General features: G+C 47.1%; 1 protein-coding gene across 24 annotated transcripts in view; it reads right to left on the reverse strand.

Moving 5' to 3' along the window:
- The window catches only part of Myt1l (myelin transcription factor 1 like), a 392,867-nt gene that overhangs the window by 93,014 nt on the left and 287,234 nt on the right, over window positions 1–12,619 (reverse strand). For all 24 annotated transcript variants that reach the window (XM_063254402.1, XM_063254394.1, XM_063254398.1 and 21 more), the window contains one exon: window positions 7,261–7,619. In XM_063254402.1, coding sequence (XP_063110472.1) covers window positions 7,261–7,619 — 359 coding nt within the window. The remainder of the gene's footprint in view (window positions 1–7,260; window positions 7,620–12,619) is intronic.

Genomic DNA, 12,619 nt, shown 5'->3' on the forward strand with positions numbered 1-12,619 from the left:
CTGCACTTATTCATGGAGTGTGTGTGTGTGTGTGTGTGTGTGTGTGTGTGGTCTTTCTTCTTGATGGTGTTTAGGTTTCTGGCTTGTCTAACTTTTTTTAGGAATAGTAGGAAGGTCATGTTGGCTAACTTCAGACTTCTCAGAGATCAGCTAAAGCACATAAGCAATTTTGCCTGTCTCTGTCTGTGACTCTGTCTCCATCTCTCTCTTTTTCTCTTTGCTTCTGTCTTTAGGTGTCTGTCTGCATGTCTGTGATGGTTAAGCTTATTTGTCAGTTTGATTGGCTTGGGAGCTGTCAGGATGTTCATAGAGTTAACTTCTGGGTATGTCTGAGTGGGTGATGGAGGGGTGACCTTGGGGCTTGTATCTTGTCCCTGACCTCTTCCTCTCTAGTGCTGTTCCCCAGCTCTGCTTTCCAGCTGCCATGAACTAAGCATTTTTCCCCCGCTATGCCCTTCCACCATCATGCTCCTGACATGAACTGAATCCCTGGAAACCATAAGTCAAATTAAATCCCTCCTCCTTAAATCGTGGGGGTCAAGTATTGTGTCTTAGTGACAGGAAACCAACTACGCAATGCCAGACTGTTCCTCTGTCTCATATACCCAGTGATCAGAGTTTCCAAATTAACTGGACACTGAGCACTGTTTGCTCCCAGAGAAAAACTGGGTTTGTTGCTGTTCATGGTCACAAATCAGGATATAGAAAAGGATCTTTGAACATCCCAGGGTTCTCTGGTGGTGAGAAAAGTGTCTCTCCTTGAGGTTGATGGGTTGGGGGCCACAGGAGACTAAAGAAGACACAGGAGCCCTTTTATCATTTCTTATTAACCCAGTTTCATCACTGGGGGGGGAGAGAGACAGAGAGAGAGAGAGAGAGAGAGAGAGAGAGAGAGAGAGAGAGAGAGACAGAGAGACAGAGGCAGAAGAGAGACAGAGAGAGACAGAGAAAGAGAGAGAGAGACAGAGAGAGACAGAGAGAGACAGAGAGAGAGAGAGAGAATGAGAGAATTCTGATCTGCTTCTAAACAGCCCACAGAGACACTTTTCCTTGGTGACACAAAGTTTAGTGATTCTTGATATCCAAAGCTTAGATTCATTTAAACTCAAGTCTTCACACTTCCTTCTCAGTTTAAGATCTCTAATTCTTCCTACAGAACCATAGTCTGCAATTTTTATGTGCACACTCGTGCAGGCTACATCACCTGTTTCACCTTGTGATTATACTTCATATTCATTAAACAAAACAAAACAAAACAAAACTCTTGCTACCCGACTGTGCTCTGGCAACCAGAAAACACACATATGCATCAAATAAGCTACTGGTGTCCATGCAGACCTTCACGCTTATGAATGAAGAGCGGGTCCTGATACTTGAACCTTGCATCAAATGTGGGCAAGGTGACCTGTTCAGAACACAAGGATCAGAAATGTATCTTCTCCTAGATCTCTTCATGCTTCCCTGGAACAAACTAGCAGCTGCACTGAAAATTAAATTAACAAGATAGCCAGAGGAGCTGCTAATTTTTTACTGTGGATCTGGAGAATAAGGTGAGTAATATCCTAGTAGGCCTATTCTCTTAGGGTCTTCTTCTTCATTATTAGACAGAAAAGATGTTTCTCTAGTGCTTTGCATGCAATTTGAATCTTCAGTGTACATAGTGCTACATGCTCAGCAAGTTCTCTGGTTTGTATTGAAGCTCCTAAACTATACGATACAATTGTATTTTATAATTATGCAAAAGTCAGTTTTGCTAGGAGAAGGTAAGTTTTTATTAATGACCAATCCCTAGAAAGGTCTCGTGGTAGGCACAGCACCATCTTCTTCAACGTATCAGGGTTCTAAAAACCCTGAAAGAACCCTCCCTGGGGCCCAGGGAAGGGTAATTTTTTTAAAGTGATAAAAATCGCTGTATTCTCCCTCCCAATGGTGCCCACAGCCTTGCTTCACTCGAAGCCTTGCATATAAACACATCATCTTTGTTCTATGCTGGTCTCAGAACTCACTGGCTTTTCTGCTGACTGCAGTGGAAAATGGGTTGGCTAATTCCGATTTTCACAGTCTGTCTGCACTTCGGCTTGCTTTCCTCGTCAGAGACAGCTCCCCGCGAATGCCGGAAGAGGCTAATTGGCTAATCAATATGGAGTGAAGCAGCCGAAAGGAAAGCCAGGGAATTCAGAGGCCACAACATGGACCGCAGTCTCCTGCACTCCGGTTCCCCTCGCAGAAACTCAGCGCTGTGTCTTGCAAAGTATCAGGATGCTCTAGCGACTTAGAGTCTCATGCATCCTCTGTGTGAAGGAAGTAGACTCTAGGAAATTTTACCAGCCTTAACCACCCCAGAAACGCCCCATTGGAAGACAGTCTCAGGCATAGGATGGCTTCACGGTGCAGCCGAGGGAACAGAGCCCCAAATCAGAATCAGTGGGTGCCAATCACTGGCCATCCCAGTTATTTCAACAACAGACCAAAGAGAGTCGTGGTTACTCATCCAACAAGAACAGCCCCCCTCTGTTGGCTCTGCACCCACAATGCGGTTCTGCCTCTGGCCTGCTGCTTTGCCTGGCCTCCAGAAATCACACAGCACCTCTGAGATTCTTGGCATGACCATTTATCACTGTCCCCTACAGCTTACTCCTCTCCAGAGTGTACAGGCCGGGGAGCCACTGTACACACCCATTGATATGGACAAGTTGCTCTGGGGACCCCAAAAAGGCAGTGTCTGCCGTGCACCTCACAAATCCCCATGGCCATTGGCTGGCTGTCTCACAAAATCTACCTGTCCAAGGCACTCCCGGGACTGCACAGAGGTAGACGGGAAAGGGCTCTGCAGGTCCACCCCGGGGTTTTGGAAGCAGAACTTCTGAAAAATCAGCTATGTGCTGTAAAGGGCAGTGCACAGGCACCTTCCTTAGTCTCTGCTTTCCTTTTAGAATTTTCATCCCCAGCTACGGGGAGATGAGATGCCTGCTCCAAAGAACCGTACATATGCAGTATAGATACACAAATACATATGTGCATATACACATCTTTCTAAATGACATTTTGGTGAACTGGAGTGGGAAAATAAACCACAACTCACCAGGCTTTGTATTTGCTTAATCCATATTTATCAAAAAATGGGAATCCCAAAGGACATTTGTCATAATATGAACAAAATCTGATTAAAAAAAAATCTATAACCACTGTAACTTACTGATCTTCAGGATAAGGGTCTTTTTAGTTAAAAAATGTGGAATTGGACCATTACTATGTATTTTGAAAATAAGTTCTTCACACATGAGGCTAGCCTTGGATGGGTCAACTGTGTAATAAATATGAGACAACTGGTTAAAAATGAACTTGATGCAATCTGAGTTGGGCTACTCAGATGCTCTCTGCTGTTGTTCAGTAGAAAGTGATAAAAAGCATATAAAATCTGTAATAAGAAAAACATCAACAGAGTGACTACACGGCCACCACTTACAGAAAATAACTTAATCTTAATGAGCTTCAGTCTCTAATTAGTACAAGGAGAGGAAGAGAGTTTCTACCCGACTTATCTCTATGTAATCACTGTAAGGACCCAGCCCAGTGCTGCCCAGAAAGACACTCATAGGAGATGCACATCATTGGTAGACTTTGGTTTATGTCTCACTGCAGCACTGGAGGAGCCTTGGATTTAAAATAATTATGTAATTTTCAAGTTATAAATAATATGCTTTCTATATCCCGTGGGCTCTTATTGTAACAATCCAGTGATTTGTATAAATTTGTTTTGTCTAAAACAGAATCTCTTGATAAACTCCACATTTCAATTTATAATCAAGGTGGAAAATGCTTCCCCAGCTGCATAAATACTGACATCCGATTAGTATAAATAACCTGAGACTTTGCACCTGCTGGTGACAGTCAGTGGAAACCCTGGCTTGGGCCCCTTTCATGGCCCTGATCGCTCTGCACTTGGTGGTCACCTGCACCATGGAGCAGGTATGTCTATGTCACATCTGGAACCCTCTGCAGATGTCCCCTGGTTAACTTTAGGTCACTGTTCCTGTGTGTGTTAGGAATGGGGCCTGCTGCTCATGCTGGGCAGGCTGGGCTGTGACATCCCCAAGAAGCATGATGGATCACCTCACCATGGTGATCATACCCAAGAAAGTATCTCTCCTGCTCACTATCCAGCATCCTTGCTCTTCCTGGGATCCCCACATTGAAGGTGTCCCTACCACGGTACAGGTGTTCCTTTGTTGACAGTGACAGTGGCATGAACTGTTCCAGGAAGGTAAACTATGATATGCTTAGTGAGGAGGGTAGGGGAGCAGGAGGCTGGCAGGCTGGTGCTGTTCAAAGCCTTATTTTAATAAAACATCACTAGGACTGTGTTCATGAAAAATGACGGACAGATGAACAAAGCTCTCTGGCTCTTTTGATCTAGAATCTTTCTGCAGATTCCTGACACTCGTGGGCTATGAAATACGGGGAGAATGATCTGCTGGGAATTGCGACGTGCAATGTTGGTAAATGGTGTCTCGCAGCATCCGCTCATGGGACGCCTCCGTGGAGACTTCTATCTGTGTCAGAAAGGTTGTCCCTGTGCCACTGTCTCCAGGAAGCAGCTGGCTGGTCTGGGAATCAAACAAGCCTCTGGTATTCCCTATAGAGAACTCATGGCAGTGAAAGTCACAGGGGAGTGTCCCCGATGAGGCACTACTAGTGACTCCATGGCTCCTTGGTTTGGTGCTCACAGGAGAGGCCCTCTGAAAGGAAAAAGCACCAGGCTTCCTGTGAGGGGTGAGCTCCCAGCAAGGTGAAGCTTCTGTCTTCTGTTGGAAGCTGCTTGTCTACTCTACAGCAGCTCCTTGGGGCTGCACTGAGCTCCAGTTATCTGGGGACTTATTTAAAGTCCAGGTAATGGATGATTGTGTGCTTTGCCTAACTGGGGAGCAGATAATGCTACAAATCGGAACCCAGTATCGATAGCTTAGGATGGATCCTGCTATCCTCTCCTAGGAGTTCACTTTCTGAGACATCAGGCTCATCTGATGATGCCTGGGCGCGGTTACCATGCCAGCTGTGCTCAGGAAATTAGCAACCCTAGGGCCTGCATCCTAAACATGCAATCACCTGATGATCTGCTCATGCACCCAGGCCTGATGACCTTGCTTGAATAAATTCAGCAAAAATGTCTCAGGCATTGAGATGCTATCTGGCTTTTTAAAACAATCATGTTCCAAATGTTCAAGTCACAAAAACCAACCTTGGACAGTGATATTTCTAATGCTCTTTCAGTAAGGCAATTTTCCAAATGTGCCACTTTGCATGTTGCAAAGTAGATTACTTGAACTATCATCCTAAATAAACTCAGATTGAAACATTTAACTCTAGGAAGAGTAGAAATGAGATTTGGTTAAGATATTTGGTTAAATGACAAATATTTCAAACCTCCTACCTCAATCCACAGCACACAAAAGATATTCATAATTTGAAATGTTAATGTCTACTGCTTTCCAAACAGCATGAACGTTTTTAAAAGGAGCATTTTATATCTTCTTAATAATAAGCCATGGCCAACATACAAATCATGCATGGATCTCAATCAATGACACCACCTCAAACTACGTGGATCTGATAGGGTGTTGGCAAATAATTCCCTTGGTCAGTCTGCTCTCCCCCTCTCCCTACGTTTCATTACACAGTACGGCTTTTAATTCCTAGCGTCTCATTAATGGCAGTGGTGCATTTCGTCCCCAGTGGGGTAGGCAGAGTCAGTGCCTGACAGTGGGGTAGGCAGAGTCAGTGCAACTCTGTTGGCACCTGTGCTCTGTGCTATTATCTTGTGCTCTTTGTTGGCTTCTCCATGTGACATTTTACAGCACCAAGTCAGGAAAGCTGTGGATATCAGACACAGAAGGCTGTATGTGACATAGTTTCTCTCCTATGAGAAGCCCAAACTGTAAATAATTTAAGGAGCAAACGAAAGAGGAGATGGTAGCATATGTGCAAATAAGCGTTTCTGAAGGTGGGGAAAAGGCTTTGGGAAAGCAGACAAAGGGGAGGGTCTGGGGGAAAAAAGGAATAAAAACAATCAAGATGTGATAGATAAGAAATAACTCCCCCAAATAAATGTGATTATTGTGTACCACAAATGTGCACTGTTAAAAATTGGGGGAATGTCTTAATTTATGCAATTTACATGTATGTATATGTCTAGCTGCATATGTATATTTGCCTATGGTTGTAAATGTAAGTGGGAAATTGTTTTTGTAAGAACTTTAAGCCACTGAAACAGTTTAGTACTGTGGCATAAAATCCTGGCTTCCTTACAAGGTAGTCTTGATGTCTGAGTAGTAAACAGCCCTGGTCTGTCTACACATGGGACCGGCAGCTACATTATCCAAGGCTCTCTCTCCACTGGCTCAAATGATGGTCTGTGTGTTGTGAAGTTCACTTTCTTGGACTGAAGATCCTTGAAGAGCTCTGAGCTCAAGGAGGAAGGGTAAGAACACACATTGTCATGTTGCCACACTGTCGTCTTTTTTGGCGTATACCTAGGACGCAAGCTATGAGCCATCCATGTCTCTATAGGCTCTTAAAAAGACACTCTTGTTTGAAAAGAAATGACCTTCCAGAAAGGGCATTTCCAAGTTGTGTTTTTGAGTTTTATCCTAACAGAAAGCTGGATGGAAGGTGAGGGTTACCTCAAGTGCACTGTGACATGTCCCCAGTCCTGCACAGCAGGAAGCACATGACTATTTCCACTCCACTGCATTTCCACGTGTACTTTTCACAGGACAGCCACCATGTCACACTGTGCAACTGACAAGGTCCATGTAATAGCCACTGCCCGAGGACCCTCTGCTTGGGAGACATGTGGACTAAGGACACCCCACAGCCCCCCTTGGGTCAGTAACAGCATCTCTGGCATAGAACTTTCAAGAGAGTGGCAAACTAATGACCAAGAATGCTAAATGACTTTTCTTGCTCAGTTTTGCTGAGCTAATCTTTTCTGTACACCATAAATATCTCAACAAATTGCTGTGACCACCAAACCAGAGAAGAATTTGACCAAAAACAAAATTTAAAGCCTAGAAGATAATTTAAAGACATCTTCCAAGACAAAGGGAAATTCTTTTAAGCATATTGTCCTTTCAGGAGTGATCAAACCCATTTGTGCTTATAGCGATGCTGGGGCATCAGGGATTGTTAACACCACGGAATTCACACCAAAAACTGGGCCCAAGTCCCCACGAGACACTTTGCTAGTATTTTAAAGATTACCGTTTTCCTCCTCCTCCTCTTCCTCTTCCTCATCTTCCTCCTCCTCTTCCTCTTCCTCCTCCACATCCTCTCCATCTTCATCATCGTCGTCGTCGTCCTCCTCTTCGATCTCCTCCTCCTCCTCCCGGTCCACCTCCTCATCTTCGTCATCCTCGTCCCCTTGCTCCTCGTTGTCCTCGGAGAACTCCTCCTCCTCATCCTCCTCCTTGTCGTCCATGTCTTCTGTCCCATCGCTCTCATAGCACTCGTCCACCGAGGAGCTGTCTGCTTTCACCGCGAATGGTTTGCGCTTGGGGGCAGGTTCTTGGGGCTGCTTATCTTGTGTTTTTCTTTTTTTAGCCAAGGGACAACCATATACACTGATAAAAAATAGAGAAAGAGAAAGAAACAGGTAGATAGATAGATAGATAGAGAGAGAGAGAGAGAGAGAGAGAGAGACTTGAGTTATTGTCTTTAAAGGTTAGACCAACAGGAGATTCTGACGAGGATAGCTAAGGTTGGGCGTGAACTACACCGATGGAGATGCCGGACAGGGCTGAGCAGACACACGCCTCCAAGTGCCAAATTCTCTTAACGAAACTGCACTCCACAGAAACAACAGTTCTCATTGTCTGCTGCCATTAACATTTACTCTGAGTCTCCCAGTTCCGCATTACTCCCAGTTCCTTACTTGGTTCCAAGTGACATGGAGGTGCCAGGAAGATTCCTGAGCATAGTGCATGAGACATTTGCGTGAGCTGGTAGCATGCAGTTGACAACACAAATTCAATTTACTCAACATTTTACCAGATACACAGCGTGTGTGATGTATGTTTAAAGCAGTACTGATTTTATGCAAGCTCTTTTAAGTTTTAGGATTCACATCAATGATAAAAGTGTGCTAGGTTGTGAATGAGTTTTGGATTTGTAGACTCTGCAGGTAAAAGTATACCTGTAGACATGGTAATCTACTGAAAGAAGAGAAGTCCTGTATGTACTTGCTGTTATTCACAAGAGGAAGTTGTGCAGAGAGCCCTGGATAGTATCAGGGTCCATCCCTAGAATTCTAGATGATGACCTACGTGTGATTGGCGGTTACCACTAAGTCAGGCTGAAATTGGTCCAAAATTTTGTTTGGTCTTTTTTTTTTTTTGAGACAGGGTCTTGCTGTGTAGTTCAGGCTGGCCTTGAGCTCACTTTGTAGCTTAGGCTGATCTTGAACTCAAAACAATCCTTCTGCCTCAGCCTCCCGACTGCTGGGATTACAGGTGTGAGCTACCAAGCCTGGCAATTGGTCCAAATTTAAGTAAGACTTTTACCTCATCAGCTAACAAAACTTCCTTGAGAAAGGGCAATTTTCCAAAGCTTTGCTGCCAATGTAGTCTTATTTTTTTCTTTCTGGAAATTCTACATATGCTGCAATGAATAAGGGAGAAAAGAGAGAGTCGAGAGCACGGTGGGCAAACACCTCACGTGTCTAAAATGTGCCGTGTAACCTCCCTGCTCACTGGGGCCATGCGGATACTGGAGCCCTGGACTGGCTCAGCTCAGGACTGGGAATGAGAAAAAGTCATTTGGTTCTTGTGGGTTCTGTGGGGCAGGAGCTAGTGTAAGCAGGAGGCTCAGAGGGAAAGGTATGACCTTTCACCCCAGGATCTGTGGTCCAAGTCGGATGTGTCAGTGACACCACCTTAGATCCACTTACCCTGCTCATCAGGATTCCCAAGTACCTACACTTAACCCACAGGTGATGAATGCCTAGACAAGGGTCCCAGAGCCTCTGATAAAATACAGCTGACATCTGAAGCTCTGGGCGTATGTGGGACATACAGAGCCATTTGGAGTCTTCCAAGCCCTGAATGATGCAATCAAGTTGGAATGTTAGCAAAGTTGTGGCCAATGGCCAGCCATGTGAGGAAGGCACTGGCAGATGTGAAGCTGAGGTGCCCACAGAGATCAACCAGCCCTGCGCATAGGCAGAAGGGAACTGGAAAGGAGGAGGCAGCCAGACGCCAGTGCACAGCTGTATGGGGAGCCCCAGAGCCTGGGCCATGTACTCAGACCCATGATGGGTAACCGGTACCACCTCTATCAACTAGGTACTCAGTGCATGGTGGTAGCTACTGAGTAACACTGATGATAAGAAGTCACCTCTGCTGTCTTATTACTGCTTGGGTGACCAGTTATCCAGCAAAGATGCTACTCTTTAGGGTTCTAGAAGTGAACTCTTTTTAATAGCACTGCTTCTAAGACAAGTGGGTGGCTGGCACTCCCACAAGGGAGAGCACACTGCTGACCGCTCTCTCATTGCTTGAATGTTGCATTGTGTCATAAGAGACCCTGGAGGATGCTACAAGACAGAGCACCCCGAGTGTGGGGATGTCCCTTTTCCTTTACCTTGTGACCAACCAGGACAGAACCCCTTCTTCCATCTGGATGTAAACGTTCTCATCTGGGCATGAAGAGAAGAATGAAATCAAGGGCTCTGCCAGCCAGGAGATGCTGGGTGACAGGTCACCTGACAGCAGTGTCCCCTCTCATAGGAACAGCATAAGCAAAAGAAGAATGACTGACAGCTGTGCTAAGCTGAAGGAAATAAACAGTGGTCCACACAGCACTTGGGAAGTTTTTAGAGGATTTCTGGGACTGCTTCCCTGTGGACTTTCTTATGTGCTGGGCAGGAGCTGCATCCACACTTTGTGCTCAAGTCCAGCTTCCACACCAGCCACCTCTTGGGTGCTTCTATCCTGGGTCACTGCATTGTTACCATGATGGTCCGGATAATGCCACTCTGGGTGGAGATGCCATTGGCTGCTCCCGTCTCTCTCACTGTCTCTGTCTCCATCTCTCTTTCTCATAGCATTGGGGATTGAACCCAAGGACCTTGCAGTAAGCTACATGTCTATCTCCTTTTTAAATTTCTTTTACAAATTGTCAGACAGGGTCTCGCTAAGTCCCTGAGTTGCCACATTGGCTTGTGCCTCAGCCTCTGGAGCACTGGGATGACAGGCACGTGCAGGATGCCCAGCCAATGAGTGCATCTTGAAGCAATCTGCCTGGTGCTGGAGTGCCCTGCACAGCAGCTGCTCACACCCTACCTTTGGCCACGGGACTCGCCTGGGTTGTTGGGGATGATGCTGGGCAGTCGACATTGTGTCTCTTGGCCATGGGCAGCTTCTCCACACAGTGCGAGGGGATCCACTTCACGCTCCCTCAGTGGTTGCACACTGCTGCTCAGCTCTCCGGGTGGCGATGCTTCAGAGCTCTGAGCTGAAATGGAGCTGACTCTTGCACTCCACACCAGCAGGGCTGGGTTCTCCTGCAGACAACCTTGGGCTGCTGGCTTCTGGTAGTGACATCTGGCTGTGAGCTCATGGCAGGCATCTGGGTCGCAGGGTGCAGGAGGAAAACTGTCCCCATCCAAGGCCTCCTGAACCATGCCTCTCTGTGCCATAGCTGCCAATGTCAACAACCCCTGCCGCTTGTCCCTCCTGTTTTCTGGAGACCTTTTCTGTCCTCCTAACCCTCCCAATATAGGGAGGGATCCTTTATGGGGTCCTTTATAGGGAAGATGGAGAGAAAGGGGGAAGAGTAGAAAAAATATGGGAGCAAGAGAGCCAGACAAGGCAAGTGTGCATGTGGGAAGCCAGGAAGCAAGGAGAGAGATGGGTAATGGTGTCATCCAGAATGTCACCATCATTGTCCAACAAGCCTTGGTTCATGGGACATGTGACACAGCTGCCTGGACAGAGCTGGGGCAGTGACTGGAGAGGCCTCAGGTTTCCTTCATCGGTGCCACGGGAGGATCTGGGTTCCTGGCCAGGCCTCTGTTTACCTATCTGGATCATGAAAGTTACCAGTCTTTCCCCGCTCTGAGATTTTCAATCACTTAGGCTTCCAGAATGATTCCTTTCTCAACACCGGAGCTTCCCAGAGAAGTACAGGTTTTGCTTTCTTTCCGTAGATTTCTATTTTTGTCCGGACCAGTTTTACTTCCTCAGTTTACCTCTCACAAAACACTTGGGTTAAACAGGCAGTCATCGGCACAAACGTCCTGTTTCCTGCTGATTTACACAGAGGCTCACATGTTTCTCTGCCTCCTTGAAAGTGGTGTAAACACAATCCCACCCCTAATCACATATGAAACTGGACATCAGTTCCTTTCTCCCCTTTTCTGTGTGGCTCCTTCTCACCGGCCGCTCAGCCCATTCCTGTCTATTTCTAACCTGATCTAACATTGAAGCCCCACGCACATTTCATTCTACCGATGAGGATGGCGGGGCTCAGGGTGGTGGAGGTCCTCGGGCTCTGCAGTGAGGAAGCTCTGGAAGACAGCTCTGGGACAAGTGGAATGCAGTCTTACTGTAGTCTTCAAGAGTGGCCCAAAGTGACATGAATGAAGGAGAGGCTGTGAGCGGCTTGCCACCATCTGTCACCACGCTGCAGGCATTGATGTGGTATCCAGGGTCACCTTGGAGCCTCCAGGGCTGCGAGAGACCCATGATGTCTGAGTTGGGTGTGTAGCGCCTGGAGGGAGGGAGAAGGGGGGTCTTGTCCCTATCCAGCACGCAGCTCACCTGAGCCTCAGGCATGCTCGGCCCCAGGTGGGCACCTGTCTGTCACTTCCCTGTTGCCAAGGGAGGCTCTCAGCAGTGAACTTGGTCTTTGTTCTCATCTCCCACACAGTGGGGTTCTGGCCTTAGCTGCCTGGGAATTTGTGCCTGCTGCTGCTTCTTAAGTAAAGCCTCCTGGGCTGCATGTGTCCCATGGTGGCGAAGGGACCAGCTGGCCGTTGGGTGCTCAGTGAATGTCTCAGAGGAGCAAATGACAGCTCTGCCACTTGTGGGGAAGGGAGTACAGTCAAGGGAGGCCGGGGCTGCATGCACAGCCCCTCCCTCTCTGGGGTGGGAAAGGCAGGTGCTTAACCGAGTCTCTGTTTTAGAGCTGTGGCATCCACGAGCCATGTGCAGCTACTTCATTAACATGAAAGAGAATTAAAAACCTAGTTTCTCGGGTACACTGGTCACATTTCAAGTGTCTGGTGACCAGGGGAGGTGAGTGGTTCCCACACTGGACAAAGGAGAGAGGTGATATCTCCGTCTTCACACTGAGTTCTCTGCGCAGAGCTGCAACAGCCTGGCCTGGCAGAGTCTCTGGAGCACGGCAGTAGCTCAGTAAGTGCTGGTTAATGCAGAAATGAAGGAGAGGACGTTGGATGCTGCAGGGAAGGCACTGAGAATGCTGAATAAAGGAAGGCAGCTTAAGGTTCCCAGCTGAGCCCCAAGGAGGCCCTCACTGAGGGCCTGGCCTGGCCAGCTGGAGACCACAGCCTGTGTGTCCACAGCACAGTGGGACTTACTCGGCCAGTGGGCAGGGTGGT

Source organism: Cavia porcellus, unplaced genomic scaffold, assembly GCF_034190915.1.
Source record: "Cavia porcellus strain 051 isolate PalLab524CR breed Dunkin Hartley unplaced genomic scaffold, mCavPor4.1 scaffold_8, whole genome shotgun sequence".
NCBI lineage: Eukaryota > Metazoa > Chordata > Mammalia > Rodentia > Caviidae > Cavia > Cavia porcellus.